The 21,341-nt window shown below is 37.9% G+C and overlaps 1 protein-coding gene and 1 pseudogene across 1 annotated transcript; both read left to right on the forward strand.

Moving 5' to 3' along the window:
* Positions 1 to 890: 890 nt before the first annotated feature.
* On the forward strand, positions 891 to 7,148 carry LOC121972285 (annotated as a pseudogene).
* A 3,668-nt stretch (positions 7,149 to 10,816) lies between these two features.
* Positions 10,817 to 19,353, forward strand: LOC121972286 (uncharacterized protein K02A2.6-like). The gene is made up of 8 exons (XM_042523970.1): positions 10,817 to 11,062; positions 16,445 to 16,885; positions 16,965 to 16,976; positions 17,024 to 17,143; positions 17,313 to 17,772; positions 17,843 to 18,041; positions 18,888 to 19,122; positions 19,234 to 19,353. Exons 1-8 carry the CDS (start codon positions 10,817 to 10,819, stop codon positions 19,351 to 19,353), a joined length of 1,833 nt encoding a protein of 610 aa, XP_042379904.1.
* The last annotated feature ends 1,988 nt before the right edge of the window (positions 19,354 to 21,341 follow it).

Consider the following 21,341-nt stretch of genomic DNA (forward strand, 5'->3'; position numbering starts at 1 on the left):
ATCCTCATCTCTATGTTTATTAAGTAGTGCATGTATTCCTCTGTTGTATGACCGAGGGACGCTAGTGACAGGAAGATCCCACTAACGGATTTCATAGGAATCATTCCTATTTAATTGCAAGAGATGTTGATCTAACTATCCTGCCAGTTGTCCACTGCAGGAGAGAGTCGGTAACTTTCTACATGTGCATAAAAATGGAGGTAAGGAGATGAATAATGCATAAGGTCATTAATTAGCATCATAGTGAAACCGAAATCCTAGTATCTATCCATCCCCAAATCTAACTCTCTCTCTTTCTCTACTTTTTACATTCTCTCTTTCCTTCACTCTCTCTTTTCCAATTAACCTTTGATATCTTTTGTATTACTGACGTCGTAATCGTGCACTTGTCGTAACGTAACAAGTTTTTTGTGCCATTGCCGGGGATTGTTTCCGATTAACATTAGCTGATTAGCATATGAGTTACTCTAGGCATTTTCTTTTTCCTTTTTTGTATTTTTCTTTCCTTTATTTTTAATTCTGTATTTTTTTTTACTTCTACATGTCTATCTTGGTCTGACTATAATCATTTAGATGGACTTGTTTAAACTGAACACTAGACTGAAAGCTCTATTTCAAAAGTTTGACCAAATTTCTGTTGTGAACTCTAATACTCTTTTCTGTGAGATTTGTTGTACAACTGGTAATATATATATGATAATTCTCCAACATTATTTGACCATCCATATAGAATGCATGTTGAAAGAAGGGGTGTTTTCTCTAACTTTAATCAAAGGTGAGAGTAAAATTTTTGTAAAATTTGCAAAGAAATAGGTCATTCAATCAAAAATTGCTACAAGCTACACAATTTGGGAACATCAATAGATGAACTCAATAGAAAAATAGATGAAATGGTCTCATCAAATTCACACGCATATGGCTTCGACTCAAAAGACCCCCAATTTTCTTTTAGCTTCAATAAGGGACAAGGCAACTATGTAGATGCTATGGAAGCTCAATCATTGTCTACAGTGGATAGAATTTTGAAAGGTTTAGAGGAGCTTCAAGCTCTTCAAGCTGAATCACGCAAGGATACGCTTGATAGTATAGACTCAACAAATAATAGAATTTCAGCTAATCTCTTAGCTTTGCAGGAGTCTATAATGAGAAAATACTGTGATGAGCTTGAGGATCATGAATCTGAGACTTTGATAAAGGAGTGCACCACTTTAATTCCATTATCTCCTAATATCAAAGATCCAGAAGAGTATTCCCTTCCTACATCTGAACCAATTTACAATCATGTTGTGGAGGGATGTGTAGGGATGACCCAAGAATCACTCTCCTTGGTCGCACAACCATTAGTCACTTTGGATGATGTAGGACATGAACTAGTTGATATTGAGAGTGTAGTGATGTGCGTAGATCTTATGATCATTTATGCATGTTTGGACGCACATCTACTTGTATTTCATAACATATTATATGTTTATTGCACTCTATTTCTTTATAATGTCATACTTCCATTATATTTGTTTGGAGATCTGCTCTTTGCTTGTTTTCTTGTCGACAGGACGTTATTTGGAGTGAAAATGGAGCAAAAGTGCACACAGGAGCTTAGGTCGTGCAAGCACCACACGGCCGTGTGGCCATGAGCACGTTCCAGCCGTACCAAATAGCACGATCGTGCTTGAAATACAGAATTGAAGAGGGTCACGACCGTGTCGAATGGCACGGCCATGCCAATCACATCGTGGCCAAGCAACACACGGTCGTGCCAACATTCTAGAGGGGAGGAAGGCCACGGCTGTGTGACCTCGGTAGAGACGAAGAAGGTCACGGCCGTGTGATCCCACATGCCCATGCGACTCAATCTGAGAAGAAGTCGTGTGAGGCCGTGTGGATTCCACACGGACGTGCGACGAAGAACATGGGTTGTGCCACGCCAAAACAGAGCTGTGCTGAATTCTGTACAGATTACAGACCGATCGTAATTCAGCCATAACTTTGTGCTCCGTTGGAGTTTCAGGCTGTTATTTATACCGAAACGTAGCTGACTTCAATATCTACAAATTTTCTTCAGATCCAACAAAGAGAAAGATTTTTTTTTCCCGTGCTAAATGGCACGGTCGTGCCTCCCAATCGCGGTTTCAACTGGACCTCCAGTCAGACTGCAGACCAAACTTCGAACCGCCATAACTTTCGGCTCGGTTTGAGCCAGGGCTCGATCAAAGTATCAGATTGAAGATAATTTCAAAGGTTACAGCTTTGCTTCAGGTTAAATCACGAGAAAACCTGGTTTAATGGGTGAAAAAATTGGTTTACCGAATGCCTGTAATCTTGGTTTTCCTGGGCAGCGTGGAGGAGGCATAAAAGGGTCAAGAACCCTATTCTTTGATTATCTTTGGTTTGGGATTTCACCCCCTCTCCTTGGGAAAGGGTTCTCCCCTTCAGGGGAAATCCTAGAGCTTCATCCACTGTCATCTCTCAATGTTCCGTCCATCTCTAGAGCAAGGAGGCATCACCAAGACATTGGAAACCTCGGCAAGCATCTCTTCTTACCCTTCTTCTCACATCAAGGGTTGTAAGTGTGTGATAAGCTATGAATTGATACATTAATTTTGGGTTAATATTTGGTGTTCTTTATATATTTGCACATGTTTAATTCCAATTTTGATCATGTTTCCCCAAACAAGATTTTTATGAGCTTTATGAGGTTTTTCCATCTTATGCATGATTTATTTCTCATTATGTGAATTTGGTCTTGTAGGGTACTAATGGGTTCATGATTCAAGTGGAGGCATGGTTCACTCAACCAAATGGAGCCCAAAGCCCTAACTGACCCCAATTGAGCTTGGATTCGAGTCAAACCCCAGCTGGACCAAACCCTAGGTATAAAAGGGAATTTTTGGCACGGTGAACAGTGAACTCGCGCTACTGTTCATCGTGCCAGTTTTCGTGACAGCGCGGACGTGACTCCCTCCCTTCTTCCAGAGCTTCGAACCAGCTTGTCTTCACCAGCGTGGAGTTCCTCAACCTTCGACGATCAGATTCCGACCATCAGTTCTCATCAGCAAGTGGATTTGGCAAGCATGGTACTGTAGCTGTGGGCTGCGATTTTCAGCCTAGATCAGCGGCGTTCTTCAGGTCTGAGTTTCCATTCCATCACAGGATTATCGGCGGTGGTCCTCCGGTGATTCTGAGCCTTTTCCGACAGTTTTCCATCCATTTCAAGCCTTCGTCCAGTTCATGACTCCAGTGCCAGCGAACCCAGCAGCGTGCAGCAGAGAGACACTTCAGAAACCTGATCTCGCTGTATTTTTGTGAGCTGATACAAGTTAATCTGAGTTGTCTCGAGTTTAAGGACACCATCTGACTTCTGTTGGAGTGTTCTCTACAGATCCTTGTGTGACGGCAAGGAGAAGACGAATTTGGTCCGAGATTTGGGTGTAGGGATGTTTAGTTTTTCTTGCAGTTGTTTCTTAGTTTAGATTTCTTGTTCCTGCAAAATTTTATTTCTGAAATTGTTTGAAGATAGCTTAGATTCGTTTTTAGTTTAATTCTTATACACGAATCTGCTCTTTTCATTTCTAAACTAGGCTGTTCTATTTTGGTTTTGTTATTTACAGCAGTGCTGCTGCAAACCAGTTCTTTGGTTGTGACTGAAATTTCTATTAAAACCATTTGTTAGCTGATAATTTAGTTCGTGTAATAGAGTAGCTAATTTCTATATTGATTGGTTCTGTTCAGTGTAAAGCAAGTTCTCTGTTTTAAATCTGCAGTGAATGAAGTTGGAATTCTGAATTTTGTTTCTGTAGATGAATTAAATTAGCTAAGTAGAGTTGGTTTTACATTTAGTGCTGGTAGATAAGAATTAGAGATCTAGTTTGCTTTGTGCATGTGTAGAATAAACAAGGTTTGATTGTAGTAATTAGGTTGAATTCCATTTAGTGCAAGTATGAGTTAAGTGTTTGAATTTTAGTACGTTTAAGTAAAGTCTGCAGTAGGTAATGGTTTTTGTCAACAAGTTTAATTCTGCTCTCTGTTGCATTTTAACACCAAACCTCCATTTCATATTTAGAAAACCCAAAAAGAGTGTTCTTAATCCAAGACAAATACGTCTAGCGTGATCCTCAGAAAATTCGACTCGGGCCTTATACTAAAACATTGCTTTGTGTAGTTGTAGGTTTTCGATCTGAACATTAATTTGGGAGTTTATTTGTGACATCAATTTTGATAGCGACCAAATTTTGGCGCCGTTGCCGGGGAACCTTTAAACTTTGTTAGATTTGTTTGTTTGTTTTGAATTGTGAATAATTTTCTCAGCTTTAGTTTGCTGATTTTTTCTGATTTCATTGAATATCTACTGAATTTTGATTGTTGAATTGCATGCATGACTAGGTCTTCCTTTGCAACATTGCTTGAACTTGACCCGGAGATTGAGAGAACCTTTTGGGCTTTAAGGAGACAAGCTAGGTCAGCATCAACTTGTGAGAGCAGAATTTCAGAGATGGATAATCAAATAACAGAAGGGGATCGAACTATGAAAGAGCTTGCAGCACCAAATGTGGCTTATAAGTACTCATGCATCACTTATCCAGATTTGGCAGGAGATTTTGAACTCAGATCAGGACTTATTCATCTGCTTCCCAAATTTCAAGGCTTATCAGGAGAGGATCCCAACCGTCATTTACATGAATTCCATGTGGTTTGTTCAACCATGAAGCCACAAGGGATTTCAGAAGAAGACATTAAGTTGAGGGCTTTTCCATTTTCTTTGACGGGAGCAGCTAAAGACTGGTTATATTGCCTTCCAGCTGGATACATTACAAGTTGGATTGATATGAAGAGAGCATTTTTGGATAAATTTTTCCCTGCTTCTAGGACTGCAACTATCAGGAAGAGCATTTGTGGTATTCAACAAGTAGTGGGAGAGACTCTTTATGATTATTGGGAGAGATTCAAGAAGTTGTGCTCGAGTTGTCCACAACATCAAATTAGTGACCAGCTCCTTGTTCAATATTTTTATGAGGGTTTACTTCCCATGGATAGGAGCATGATAGATGCAGCAGCTGGAGGAGCCTTGGTGAATAAGACTCCAAATCAAGCAAGAGAGCTAATTTCAAATATGGCGGAAAACTCATAGCAATTTGGGAGTAGAGCTCTTGGTACTAGAGTGGTTAATGAAACTCATTTGGTTTCAACTGAACAACAAGAAATTAGGAATAATTTGCAAGAATTGACTTCTCTAGTAAAGCAAATGGCGTTGCAAAATTCGAGTCATGTTTCAAATTTTCCTTTACCAATGATGAAGTTGTGTGGAATTTGTTCAAGCCAAGATCACTCTTCAGATCATTGTCCTAATCTACATCAAGATGAATTCGTTGCAGTCATTTCAAGACCTCAATTTCAGCAATACAAATATGATCCTAACTCTTCAACTTACAATCCGGGATGGAGGGATCATCCTAATTTGAGGTATGGGAATGCATTTTATCAGCAACAACCACAAGGGCAGATTCATCAACCATATTATCAGCATCAATAGAATCATCATTATTACCAGAATCATCCAGCAAGTCATTCACAGCAATTTCAGCAACAACAGCAGCCTCAATTTCAGCAAAATTTCAGCCAAAATCAGCAATTTCAACCATTCCAGAATTTCCAGCATTCAAATACTGCAAGTCAGCCACAGTTTCAGAATTTACAGAATCAGCACACACATTTCCAGCATGTTTAGCAACCTTTGCAGAATTTCCAGCAGCCAAGTAATGCAAATCAGCACCAATCTCAGCTTGCACTACCTTCTTCTACAAGCCCAAGATCAATGCAACCTCAGCAGAACTTTAGCAGCTCAAAAATTGAGGATTTGATGCAGCAAGTGCTTCAACAACAGCAGCAGATGATGCAACAGCAGCAACATCAGCAGAGGACTGATACAGCATTGCAAAACATTGAAAGGCAGATTGGGCAGCTTGCTAGCAACATTAATCAGATGCAAAATCAAGGATCTGGGCAATTACCTTCACAACCGACTCCAAATCCTAAAGGAAATGTGAGTGCATTAACTCTTCGAAGTGGTAAAACAATTTCAGACCCGAATTCGAATTTTTCTGCTAGACCACAGCAAGGCATATCCAGGACAGCTTCAGATTTGACTCCACAAAGTTTCCAGAATTTTCCAGCAAATTCAGAGCAACCGGATTCTGCACAGTATGGGATTAACGGAGCTGATCAGCAACATTTCAATCAACCGGCAGCTTCAGGATATGATCAACTTGATGGAGCATATTTTGGCGTGAATTTTACTCCAACGGTAGCTCAAAATTCAGCTCAAAATTCAGCACAGAACCTTGGAAATTCTGGGCAGAATCTGGACAAAACTTTTAAACAGCAAGGAGCCGAGCATTCCATTCCGTTACCTTTCCCTCAAAGAAGTGTACAACCAAGAAAAGAAATGGAGGAAGAAAAGGCTAGGGAATATCAAGATTGGTGAAATTATTTAGCAAGGTTGAAGTGAATGTGCCTTTGCTTACAATGATCAAGAAAATTCCTAAATATGCCAAATTCCTCAAGGATCTTTGTGTGCACAAAAAGAAATTAAAGGGGAATGAATTGATAAGTATGGGAAAGAATGTTTCAGCACTACTTAAACCAGTTCCTCAGAAGTGTGAAGATCCAGGAGTTTTCACAGTGCCTTGTGTGATAGGAGATTGTATCTTTGAGGATGCGATGTTAGATCTTGGAGCTTCTATTAATGTGATGACTAATCAGTTTTTCAGTCATTAAGAATTGGACCTTTGCAGCCCACAGGTGTAGTGATTCAGTTGGCCAACCGAAGTCAAGCACACCCAGCAGGAGTAATTGAGGATGTATTGGTAAAAGTGAGGGAGTTAATTTTTCCTGCAGATTTTTACATCTTAGATATGGAGGGTGATGTGCTTGCAAACAGGGCTCCGCTTATTCTTGGACGTCCATTCTTGAAGACTGCTAGAACCAAGATAGATGTACATGCAGGAAATCTTTCTATGGAGATAGGAGACATAGTGGTTCGTTTCAGCATTTTTGAGGCTATGAAGCATCCTAGAGAGGATCATTCTATACTTAGCATGGATATCTCGGAGGAGTTGGATGGCATGGAGTTTGTGTCAGATATTGATTTAGACTTAGAGGATTATAATTTTGGTACAAATAATGAATTTGTTGCATTATTGGAAGATGTTTTAGATGTGGAATCTGATGTTAACTCAAGTGAATGCGTAGGCGATTGCTTGGGAGAAGCATTACCCCTAGGATCGCTCAGAGAGGAAGAGGTAAGTGTAGGGGATTGCTCAGCAGCACTACCCCTAGAATCACCTACTGTAACGACCACCCTTCTTACTACTACCACTCTCTAAGGATGACCGTTACTTAACTACTAACTCTACTTAATCGGTATGATTAAAAATCACATGGAAACCCTACCGAAAAATTTCGACAGATTCTCCCCTATACCGGTGACCTTAAACTGATATACAAACACTATATACACAGCCACAGGCTGCTGGAACACATATCAATCAACCACGCAGTATAATAAATCCAAAATAAAGAAAACAACACCACAACTCATCACACCATATCACAATTCATCTACTATGTCCTAATCACATCAAAATATCATGTACAGCCTCAAATACTTCTAACATAGCAAAAGACAATAGAAACTAAAAGAAAACTTCATCCTTAGTCCCAAGGCTTCCATAGTCCTGGCATCACACATCCTTCAAACACCTCCTTGTCGCCTTCCTTTCTATATCTTTTCCTTTCCTGTATCTGCAGTAAGAGGAAGTGCAGTCTATAAGCAAAATTTACTTAGTAAGCGCTAACTAACTCACAAAAACACGAATATACATGTATACAGAAAAGAACTAGAAACTATATGCTCTAAAAGAAAATAAAGCATAAACATAACTACTCATGCCAAACTAATAGCAAAGAAAACTAAGGAATCATGCTACATAACTAAGCAGGAAACAAATAAAACTAATATTGCATGCTTCAAATTAACAGAAACTAAACTTACTAACTCTAAGCATAAATGGTGCTTGTTTCATTTGTTTCAAAACTTATACTTTATTACTTTAAAATAATAATCAACTTCTTCTTGGGCCCGACAACTGTACTTGCTTTTACTTTTGTAACGACCCGACCCATTTGGCGGCCCATTTGGCGACCCTCAGGTCGTCGACCGTCGACCGTCGGCCATGCCGTTACTACTAGGTTATCTGAACCTATGGACGACTATGGGAGTCCAACCCAAGGACAACTGAGAGTCCAGTACAGTGCCACTGATAAAAGTAAAATACTTGTTATCTTTTAATACTTCTAATATATAATGCCTCGACATTTTCTTTAACACCTCGTGTGCCAAAATCCCTAAAGTCTTGACTTCGGGATCTACTTAAGGCCTTGGCCTTTTCTTTCTTTTCTTTATCTATCTTATACTTGTTAACACTTCTAAAAGAATTTAATAGAGCTCTTATTCTTCCACTAGAATACATGGCTGTTCATGCTTGTTAAAATACTAATCTTAAAGCCAATCATGCTCATGGAGTTAACAAGTAAAAACTAAGCTAAAAATTACACCATGCATATTAAGCTCAACTAAAATCTGCATACTAAGCTTATCTAAGATCTGCATACTAAGCTTAACAAAATCTACATCTTAATACTTTATAAAATCTACATTGATCAACATGTAAATCTCTTTTCTCTTCTTCTAAACTAAACTTCTATTCTGAACTTATTACTTGCATAACCAAATCATCACATACTTCTCACTTTTAGACTAAACTAACCTCAATAATCGATACAGGAATTATCTTCCTAAATATGGAACCCACTTGATCTCCTGAATAAACTAGTATAACAGAATGTTATATCTTACAGACATCTGATTATATGTAGTGAAACCCCATTGAAATAAATCATATGATCTTCTACTCAGCAGCTCTAATGCATGGACTCTTAATCTAGAAAGCATAGCTTCAAGTTGTCCATCTGCTTCAAACCTTTTCAAAGCATAATCGATATCCTGCAAACAAAAGGATTAGGTTCTCTTCACTCTTCTTAATCCGCTGATTTAGTTCTAAAATCTCCATCAAAATACCAATCATCAAGCTAAATCCACCGACAGAATCTGTCCAAGATTTTGGAAGCTCTCAAAAGAACAAAACCTCCAGCCATTGAATCTTAACCTACCAATAATCTGTACCTTCCACATTAATTCCAATCCAGCAAAACTTAAGGAAAGGATGCAGTAAATGCTAAGAAAACTGGAAGGCTAAAACTGTGATACTAATTAAGGTAACAAGGAGATCTAAGTTGATACCATGTAAAACCTAAGTAAAACTTACACTTGATACACTTACCCATTCTAAATTAATCCTTACTAAGCAGAGCATAAGGAAAATTGCTGATGTTATCACAAGCATTAATACCGTGATGTACTGAAACATGCACCCAATGAATCTACACAATCTAATTCTTCCAACTACGCATAGCATAAAGAAAAGTTGCTCAATAATCTATACCATTACAGATTCATCGATTGGCAGCAAAAATTCCGAAACTTGCAAGGCTCAAATGATCCGAAAACAAGGAAACTCATGCAAAGCTTCGGGAACAAGGAGGAAATCAAGGATTAAACGTCGGAGCTATCTTACTGCAAGTGAGTAGCAACTTACCTAGCGTTCTTGGACTTACAACCGAACGCAAGGAGGACTTCTAGGTCTCGGAGCTCTAATCGGAAGACTCGAAATCGCGGCTCCTCCTCGTGCTCCAGATTTCTCCTCGTCGAGAGGAGCTCGGCGGTGTGAAGAATCCATAGAACCTTGCCTTGGTCGGCCGCCGGAGTGAAGCCCTAAGCCCTCTTTTGTGTTTTCGTTCGAGCAGAGAACGGCGTCGGGAGAGAAAGAAGAGGTAGGGTTTTTTTTGGTCTCGAGTAATCAAGCCCTAAGCTCTCACTTTATAACTCCATTATTTCTATTAACTACTATTGCTTATATATTTTTCGCTTCCCTTCTTATTAATAAAGCCTACTGACCCAGTTGGTTGGCTGCATTATGCTTCGGGCGCGGCTCGCGGGTTCGAATCCCAGCTGCAACCATTTTATTTCCTATTATTCTCTGTTTCCTAACTACTGCTTAAATAGAATTTTTCTCCTTCTTTAATAACAAATGACCGCTAGCACACTTGGTTAACCCAGTTTTAACCAAATCCCAGGTCGCAGTTTCGATTCCTCATCCGCGCACTTTTATTTCCAATTTATTTAAACATTCCTAAATACTGCTTATATATATTTCACTCCATATAAGGATAACAAAAATCGTGTAGCTCAGCTGGTCGGTTGCATTCGGTTAGAACTTGGTTCGGGTCCGAGGTCTTGGGTTCAAAACCCGGCTTCAACATATATTTTTTTATTATTATTTTTTTTTTAAACTTCTTCCTCTTGGTAAAAATATCAAACGAACTCCAAAAATAGCATAAAAATACTCTAAAAATCTCTAGAATTTTTTATAGCATTTCTAAATATTTTTGAATTATTTTTGGGGCTCAAAATGAGGAAATTTGGATCGTTATACCTACTACTGACCAGACACAGGAGGAATTGAAACCATTACCTCAACATTTGAAGTATGCATATTTGGGAGAAAATCAGCAATTACCTGTCATTATAGCTCAGAATTTGGAACCAGATCAGGAGGAAAAATTGTTAGAGATTCTGAGACAGCATAAAAAGGCCATTGGATGGACTCTGGCAGACATTTCTGGGATCAGTCCTTCCATTTGTATGCATAAGATTCACTTAGAGGAGGATGTGAGGCCAGTGAGACAGCCACAGAGACGACTGAACCCATTGATTTTGGATGTTGTAAAGAAGGAGGTGACTATACTCTTACAGGCTGGCATCCTTTATCCGATTTCTGACAGTAAATGGGTCAGTCCCATCCATGTGGTTCCGAAGAAGTCAGGGGTGACAGTGGTAGCTAATGAAGAGAACGAACTGGTGCCCACGAGAGTGAAGAATTCCTGGAGAGTATGTGTGGACTATAGGAAGCTGAACCAAGCAAGCCGAAGAGTCTTGCTTGGTTTCAACATATATATTTTTTTTTATTATTTTTTTTTAAACTTCTTCCTCTTGGTAAAAATACCAAACGAACTCCAAAAATAGCATAAAAATACTCTAAAAATTTCTAAAAATCTCTAGAATTTTTCTATAGAATTTCTAAATATTTTTGGATTATTTTTGGGGCTCAAAATGAGAAAATTTGGGTCGTTATACCTACTACTGACCAGACACAGGAGGAATTGAAACCATTACCTTAACATTTGAAGTATGCATATTTGGGAGAAAATCAGCAATTACCTGTCATTATAGCTCAGAATTTGGAACCAGATCAGGAGGAAAAATTGTTAGAGATTCTGAGACAGCATAAAAAGGCCATTGGATGGACTCTGGCAGACATTCCTGGGATCAGTCCTTCCATTTGTATGCATAAGATTCACTTAGAGGAGGATGTGAGGCCAGTGAGATAGCCACAGTGTTACGACCACCCTTCTTACTACTACTACTCTCTAAGGATGACCGTTACTTATCCACTAACTCTACTTAACCGGTATAATTAAAATCCTCGAAGAAACCCTACCGAAAAATTTCGGCAGAGTCTCCCCTGTACCGGTGACCATAATCATTAATACATGACATAATATACACAGCCACAAGCGGCTGGAACACATATCAATCAACCACTCAGTATAATAAATCCAAAATAAAGGAAACAATACCACAACTCATCACATCATATCACAATTCTTCTACTATGTCCTAATCACATCAAAATAATAAATGTTATCTCAAATACTCCTAACATAGCAAAAGACAATGGAGACTAAAATAAAACTTCTTTCCTAGTCCCAAGGCTTCCATAGTCCTGGCATCACACATCCTTCAAACACCTCCTTGTCGCCTTCCTTTCTATATCTTTTCCTTTCCTGTATCTGCAGTAAGAGGAAGTGCAGTCTATAAGCAAAATTTGCTTAGTAAGCGCTATCTAACTCACAAAATCTCGATATGCATGTATATAAATAAAAACATGCTAAAACTGAATACTAACATATAAAGCTACTCATGCTCATACATAGCAAAGGAATCATACTAACTGAAATACTTAACATGTATAGCTAATCATGCTCATAAATAGCAAAGAACAGTAAACTAACTCATACTCTTCTATTAGTAAAGAAACATACTGAAAGGCTAAACATGTAAGACAAGTCTATACTATCATGCTTGCATAAAGAACTTAACTTACTGAATTCTAAACACCTTCTGTATCTTATTTCACTTGCTTAAAGCCTTATTCTTTAATACTTATGTGAAACTTATTTTTTTACTTGTTCAAAAGCTTATACTTTTAATACTTCAAAATAATAATCAACTTCTTCTTGGGCCCAGGCATAGTACCATCTTATGCGCGTTCCCTAATAGGTTGGGGTAGCGAGCCACCAATCCTAAAAGAGCAGACCTTGGTCTACCAGGGCCAAGACCTCGGAATTGGACACCTGGATTTGTTTAACGACATCCTTGTGAAGTCGGGTACTAGCCTCTTCTTAAAAGTAAAATACTTATTATCTTGTTTACTTCTTTAAATTCCTTGGCATTTTAATAGACACCTTGTGTGCCAAAAATCCCTAAAGTCTTGACTTTGGGATCTACTTAAGGCCTTGGCCTTTTCTTTCTTTTCTTTATCTTTCTTATACTTTTCTTCATCTTTCTTATACTTTTCTTAAACCCAAAATACTGTTAGGGTATCTTTCGTATGCATCTATGAATGAAACTAACTATGTAACACATAATCATGCATAGAATACAAAAGAAATTTGCACATACAATACTTATCAAAAATCTGTACTAATGCTTAACAGAAATCTGCATACTAGCTTAATAAAAATCTGCATAATAGCTTAACAGAAATCTGCATACTAACTTAATAAAAATCTGCGTAATAGCTACGGCTGTTCATGCTTATCAATGCACGGAAACTAAATTTGCCATGCTAAAAAAAAAACAAGGCTGATCATGCTTCTTAAAACCGTAATAAAACATCTAAACAGAAACTCCAAAGTGGGGTTGTTTGTGCCCATTTCATAGCTAGAACTAATACTTATACTTTAACAAAGGGCTGTCCTTGCCCATTAAATAACACTAAAAAGGTCTAAACTTGTTAGGACTTGAAACTCTAGCACTTCCGAAATTCTTTATGGCTAAATTCGAAGGTAAAGTTTCCATCCTTAATTTACGTCATCAACATTTAGAGTCATCACAAAAGAGTAGAAATCATGCTCAAAATTGATGTAACATTTAAATCTCTTTTCTCATCTTCTAAACTAAACTTCTACTCTAAAGTTACTACTTGCATATCTAAATCAATCACATACTTCTTACCTGTTAAATTCATTACATCACTTCAAATCATCTTTTAGTCTTAATACATGATACTCACCAAAACATCATAATACATATGCTCATCTTCACCCTTTCATCCACACTTCTGCACTAAGGGAATTACACTACCTACTTCATCATAAATAAACCAAAAATCACTGCCGGATCAACCTCCAATTAGCCTAATAAACCAAAACCTATTCCAAGTCATTCTGTATTCATTGCCTAATAGCAAAACAAAAGGGAAACTAAAAGCTTAAAGATAAATCTAACTTTACATATACTTGAAATAAACTGCAAGACTTCCTCAATTCTTATCATAACATGTAAAGAACATCTTTAACCCAACAGAACCTCTCAAATCTACAAAGGAATATACTTGAAACCTCTTAATCTACACCGGAAATTTCCACAAGCAAGGAAAGAACTAAAATGTTTCTTATCTTCTAATTCTTTTATTATAGAATGCCTCAACATTTCTTTGAGCACTTGGCGTGCTGCTGATCCCAAATTCTGAAATTTAGAGATCCTATCAAGACCTTGGTCTTTTCTTACTTATAGCTACTCATAATCTTCTAAAAAAAATTTAATGAAACACATGCTTTATATTAAAGAGCTATTCTTGCTCGTTAATGAAGTAGTAAACTTCAAATCTGCACTCTAAAGAAACTAAACCATATACTCGTGCATATCTAATAGCAAAGAAGACTAGTCATGCTCAACTCATAGCAAACATAACTAGAAAATATACTCTTATTGTCTGAAGATCAAATCGAATAATATCTTCAACTTCAAGTCCAACCATTAACTCCTTTGGAAACCGAATTCTATCTACATAAACAGAATCAATAACTTGCAACATGTAACTGAAACATGTAATTGAATGCCAACTAAATGCTTAACATATACTATCATATATGGATCAACAACAAGGATAGGAACATAATTTAGAGATCCACTTCCGTGGCATTCAAATTTGACAACTGGACTTCTATATGGAAACAACTAAGCCACTGTTATCTAACTAAACACTTCCAGAACTAAACTAGAAATCTGCTACCGTTTAAATCCTATATAAAGGCTTGAAAAGAAATAAATCTGCATTGCCACTACAGACTATTCTAAGCTCTAAATAGAGCTGTGCGTTTCTGCAGCAAACACAAAGAAATCTGGACTGGAATGAACTCCAAAAAGGAATGTGGCTACTCTAAGCTCCAAATGAAGCTATTCGTGCCCCTATTGTAGCGTAAATCAACACAGAATTTATTGGAAAATCAGAACCTAAACCACATGCTCAAAAATCTAAACCCTCACAGGTTCATTGCCTGGCAGCAACAATATCCGAATTGCACAACAAGCCCCAAAAGGAACTGCTCGTGCCCCTTTCCCAGCACAACCGAACTCCACAGAACACTTCAAGAGAAGCTGTTTTTATCCTTTTCATTGCACAATACTAAGTTATGCTTGCTGGTTTGTTTTTAAGATAGAACCTATGCAAAACTTATTCAATCTTTGAGCATGCTACCACAGAAGCACAAAGGAGAAATCAATTCTCAGAACTACACTTAACCCTCTAACAAAAACCCAATTCTGCACATCACTCCGGAAGCAAAGAAAGAGATCAAAATCCCTAGCAAATATGAATTCGGCACAACACAATCCGAAAACAAAAGCACAAACCACCTACAATTTATCCCAAAGCTTTCGAAAAAAGAAAGAAACAATCGGAGCTATCCTACTGCAGGTGAGTAGCAACTTACTCCTTATATCCTTGAACTCACAGCCGGAAAGGGGGATCTAGGGTTTCAGATAGATAAGAATCCCAGCAGCTTCTTTGCGTTTCCGAGCTCCTCTCGTCGAGGTGGTCACACGCGGATGAAGACCGGTCGGAAAACGATGCTCGTCGGCCGCCGGAGACGTGCCCTAAGTCGTCTTCGTTTCCACCAGAGCGAGAGCCGTCGCGCGGCGTCGTGAGCGTGAGAGAAGAAAGGGAATTTCGGGAGAAATTTTAGGTTTAGGGAAAAGGATTTAAAACTTATACTCAAGGTTATTTTCGTTTCCAACTATAGCTTAAATGAAATTTTTCTCCTTCTTTAATAACAAACAATCGCTAGCACACTTGGTCAGCCCGGCTTTAACCAAATCAGAGATCTTGGCTTCGATTCCTCAACCGCGCACTTTTATTTCCAATTTATTTTACTGTTCCTAACTACTACTTAAATATATATCGCTCCATATATGATTAACAAATCGAGCACAGCTCGGTTGGTTGGGCCGGTTTTGCTTGGGCCAGGGGTGCTGGGTTCGAAACCCAGCTTCTTCTACAACCCTTTTTTTTTTATTTTAATTTATTTTTAAAACTTATTCTCCTTGGTAAAAATACCAAACGAACTCCAAAAATTGTATAAAAATACTCTAAAAATTTCTAAAAATCTCTAGAATTTTTCTATAGCATTTATAAATATTTTTGAATTATTTTTGGTACTCAAAATGAGAAAATTTGGGTCATTACACACAGAGACGACTAAACCCATTGATTTTGGATGTTGTAAAGAAGGAGGTGACTAGACTCTTACAGACTGGCATCATTTATCTGATTTCTGACAGTAAATGGGTCAGTCTCATCCATGTGGTTCCGAAGAAGTCAGGGGTGACAGTGGTAGCTAATGAAGAGAACGAACTGGTGCCCACGAGAGTGAAGAATTCCTGGAGAGTATGTGTGGACTATAGGAAGCTGAACCAAGCAAGCCGAAGAGTCTTGCTTGGTTTCAACATATATATTTTTTTTTATTATTTTTTTTTTAACTTCTTCCTCTTGGTAAAAATACCAAACGAACTCCAAAAATAGCATAAAAATACTCTAAATATTTCTAAAAATCTCTAGAATTTTTCTATAGTATTTCTAAATATTTTTGAATTATTTTTGGGGCTCAAAATAATTAAATTTGGGTCGTTATACCTACTACTGAATAGACACAGGAGGAATTGAAACCATTACCTCAACATTTGAAGTATGCATATTTGGGAGAAAATCAGCAATTACCTGTCATTATAGCTCAGAATTTGGAACCAGATCAGGAGGAAAAATTGTTAGAGATTCTGAGACAGCATAAAAAGGCCATTGGATGGACTCTGGCAGACATTCCTGGGATCAGTCCTTCCATTTGTATGCATAAGATTCACTTAGAGGAGGATGTGAGGCCAGTGAGACAGCCACAGAGACGACTGAACCCATTGATTTTGGATGTTGTAAAGAAGGAGGTGACTAGACTCTTACAGACTGGCATCATTTATCCGATTTCTGACAGTAAATGGGTCAGTCCCATCCATGTGGTTCCGAAGAAGTCAGGGGTGACAGTGGTAGCTAATGAAGAGAACGAACTGGTGCCCACGAGAGTGAAGAATTCCTGGAGAGTATGTGTGGACTATAGGAAGCTGAACCAAGCAAGCCGAAAGGATCATTATCCACTTCCTTTTATTGATCAAATGTTAGAGCAACTGGCAGGTAAATCCCATTATTGTTTTCTTGACAGTTATACTGGTTATTTTCAGATCTGCATCGACCCAGAGGACCAGGAGAAGACTACCTTCACTTGCCCTTTTGGGACATTCGCATATCGTAGGATGCCATTTGGACTGTGCAATGCTCCAGGGACTTTTCAGCGATGCATGGTGAGTATTTTTGATGATTTATTAGAGCATTGCATGGAAGTATTCATGGATGACTTTTCTGTTTATGGCTCTTCATTTGATGCATGTTTGGAAAACTTATCTCGAGTTTTGAGTAGATGTATCGAAACGGATTTGGTTTTGAATTTTGAAAAGTGTCACTTTATGGTAGAGCATGGAATTGTTTTTAGGTCATATAGTCTATAGTAAGGGCATTGAAGTAGATCCTGCTAAAATTAGCGCTATATCTTCTTTATCTTACCCCGCATGCGTGCGGGAGGTTCGAGCTTTTTTGGGCCATGCAGGATTCTACAGGAGATTTATTAGGGACTTCAGTAAGATTTCTCTGCCATTATCTCAGCTACTTCAGAAGGATATTATGTTTGATTTTGATCAGAGGTGCAGAGAGGCTTTTGACAGATTGAAGGAGGCTCTTACTTCGTCACCTATTATCAGACCCCCAGACTGGTCCTTACCTTTCGAGTTGATGTGTGACGCTTCAGATTATGCAGTGGGAGCTGTACTAGCACAGAGAGTGGATGGAGCACCACATGTTATTTGCTATGCTTCCAAGACTTTGGACTCAGCTCAAGCAAACTACACAACAACAGAAAAAAGAGCTTCTTTCTATTGTTTTTGCTTTAGATTAATTCAAATAATATCTTCTTTGTTCTCATGTGATTATTTTTTCTGATCATGCAGCTTTGAAGTATCTCCTCAAGAAGCCTGATGCAAAGCCTAGATTAATCAGATGGATGCTTCTGCTTCAAGAATTCGACGTAGAGATACGTGATAGGAGCGGGAAGGAGAACTTGGTTGCCGATCACTTGAGCAGGATTGAAGGAGACGTGGACCACTCGGCTATTGATGATGATTTCAGGGATGAGCAGCTTCTACAGCTGTAGGGTGAGTCTCCATGGTATGCGGATCTAGTGAATTTCTTAGTTGCACATGTTTATCCCAAACAATTTTCAAAAGCTCAAAAAGATAAATTAAAAAGTGATTCAAAATTCTATGTTTGGGATGATCCTTATTTGTGGAAGTTTTGTAGTGATCAAATCATTAGGAGATGCATACTTGATTCTGAGTTTCAGTCTGTACTTACTTTTTGTCATTCTTTTGAGTGTGGAGGACATTTTGGACCACAAAGAACTACTAGGAAAGTATTAGAATGTGGTTTGTACTGGCCGACCCTTTTTCGTGATGCTTATGCTTTTTATCGATCATGTGATAGGTGTCAACGAACTGGAAACATAGGACTTAGAAATGAAATGCCCCAACAATTCATATTATTTTGTGAGAATTTTGATGTTTGGGGTATTGACTTTATGGGTCCATTTCCTGTCTCTTTTGGATTTGCATACATTTTATTGGCAGTTGATTATGTTTCCAAATGGGTGGAGGTCATTCCCACTCGGACTAATGACTCTTCTGTTGTTGTTAGTTTTGTCAGGTCTCATATATTTTGCAGGTTTGGAGTACCCAGGACGATCATAAGTGATCAAGGGTCTCATTTTTGTAACAGACACATGAAGGCTTTACTACATAAGTATGGGGTTACACACAAGGTTTCTACATCCTATCACCCTCAAACGAATGGGCAAGCGGAAGTGTCTAACAGGGAGATGAAATCAATTCTTGAGAAGACTGTGAGACCGGATAGGAAGGATTGGAGCAAAAGACTTGAAGATGCACTTTAGGCGTATAGGACAGCTTTCAAAACCCCTATTGGAATGTCCCCTTACAGGATTGTGTATGGAAAAGCATGTCATTTGCTTGTGGAGATTGAACATAGGGCGTATTGGGCGGTTAAAGCATGCAACCTTGATAGTGACATGGTTGGAGAAGAAAGAAAGTTGCAACTTCAAGAACTTGAAGAGATTAGATTGGAAGCCTATGAAAACTCACGGATTTATAAAGAAAAGGCCAATAAATTTCATGACAAACAAATTGAGGTGAAAGAATTCCAAATTAGTGACAAAGTACTTCTATATCGATCTCGTCTCAAATTGATCAAAGGTAAGTTGAGATCTAGATGGGAATGACCTTATTGTGTTACTAATGTCTTCTTTTATGGAGTGATTGAGATCTAGGATATGTCTACTGGCCGGATTTTTAAAGTTAATGGACAAAGGCTTAAAAAGTTTCATGAAGAAGTGAAGGGCTTGGCGGTGGAGGAAATAGAACTTGTCGATGCTATCTACCCGAGTTAGAGGGGAGTTTCACTTTAACTTTTGTTTCTTTGCAAATAAATAAATTTTAGACTTTAGTAGTTTTTCTTATTTGTTTAGGTAAAGTTACAGTTTCATTTAGAATTTTCTCGCATAAATAAATTTTGAGTTTCATTAGTAGTTTTTATTTTGCATAGTTATAGTTTTGCACTTTAGGTGCATGATAGTTACCATTTCTTTAAGCTTGATAGTCTTTGTTTTAGGAATATATGGTACTTCCTTCTTAATTTTGACAAGTCTTTGTATCATTTTTAAGGGATTTGAAAAGGAATGTTACATTTGGCTCTCAAGTTTAAAGACTCTATAACATGATTGAATTCTAGGATTGCATGAAGTTGATACTAGTGATGAATTCTTGATTGATGAAATGATAAGATGACTTGTATTTACCTAGTGAGGTTTGGGCCTATTTGAGTGATGCACTTGTAGCTTATTTTACTATAGAACTTGCTTCAAAGCTAATTAATACCTTTAGAGCAGAATTGAGACATTTTTATAAAGTTTACTCCATAGACATCTTACCTTCGCCTATTTTTGCTATTTTTCTTTTCATGTATCATCTTATCTTTGTTCTTTTCTCTTGTTTTATTTCTTTGGATGTGGTTATCTTGGAGGATATGTGATGATTTCATTTTGGTCGGGAAGGACAAAAGAACAAGGGTGGGGGGAGGTGTTTAGTTGATTGAATTCTTTTGTTTAGATGGAGGAATTGAATTCTGCAGTGTTGAGGAAGCTCAGTGAATTAAAGCTGTGGTGTGTCAATGTTACAATATTGTCATTGTTTCAATATTTAGCTGTGGAAATTTTATGAACAGATTGAAATTCGAAATGTGATGCATGGACAGTTTTAAAGAAGTAATTCTGAGATGCAGTTTTGAATGTGTATCAGTTTTGTATCAAAATCAGAATGCAAGATTAAAAGGGAAGGAAGATTAGGGGGAATTTTGAAAAGATGTTGAAACAAATGGTATGCAAAACAAGGGAGTGACAAAAAGGAAGCCAGAACAGTTGGTGCATTAAGAGTAATTTGTTGAAATTCTGAATTTTCAGCAACTTCTAAGGATGTTGTTAGCTGAAATTAAATGGAAATAAAGCTATCCTTTGACGTAAATGAATGTAAAGATCAGTGCATTGAGGAAGCTTGGAGTGCGAGCAGCAACATCAGTTGAGGATAGTAAGTATAAGCTGAAAATTCAGAGAATTGTGAAGGAAGTTGTGAAAATCTGTGAAGAAGAAGTTGAGAGCTGTTGAAGTGTCAAGAATTCAGCAATGGTCTCAAGGAGAAGAGAAGCTCAGAATGAAGTGCTAAAATGAGGAGTAACAAATGGACGTTAGCATAAACAGCTTCTACAAGAATGCAAATCAATCACTGACAGCTAGAAATGGCAAGGAATTCAGCTTCTATAAGCTGAATTGTGGTGAATGAGAGGAGTAAAAGAAGACAATGACAGCTCTCAAATTGGGAAGTGAAGCTTAATTCAAAGAAGAGCAAGGGAAAATCGAAAGGAAATGGAGTTGGAATGACAGAGATGAGTATAGGACAGAAAATTTCATACTAGTGGTGATAAATGGATAACTTTCTTCCCCAAGGTTTAGAAGACTTTGGATAAGAAATTTGATACTTAATAGGATGACAAGTAAATATGTAGCTTGTGTTTTTGGACTGTCATTGCAGCAGGAGAAATCTCAATTTAGAGCTGAAATTTTGTGCCAATGCAGGTAAAGAGGTTAAGATTTATTGCTTGTCAAATGCAGAAGAGAATGTAAAGAAAAAAAAAGTGAACATCTGCAATTAAAACTGTAGTTTGTTGTGAAGGCAGATCAGTTCTGTGCTAAGAGGAATCTGCTGAATTGAGCCAAGTTCTCATGCTTTTCGAGTCTGAAATGAATGAAATTGGAGCTAACTTGATTCTTGATTCAATGAGTTAACTTACAAGGCTTATTAGCTAGGCATACTTAGAGTGAAGTTG

The sequence above is a fragment of the Zingiber officinale genome, chromosome 4A, assembly GCF_018446385.1.
Source record: "Zingiber officinale cultivar Zhangliang chromosome 4A, Zo_v1.1, whole genome shotgun sequence".
Classification (NCBI taxonomy): Eukaryota; Viridiplantae; Streptophyta; class Magnoliopsida; order Zingiberales; family Zingiberaceae; genus Zingiber; species Zingiber officinale.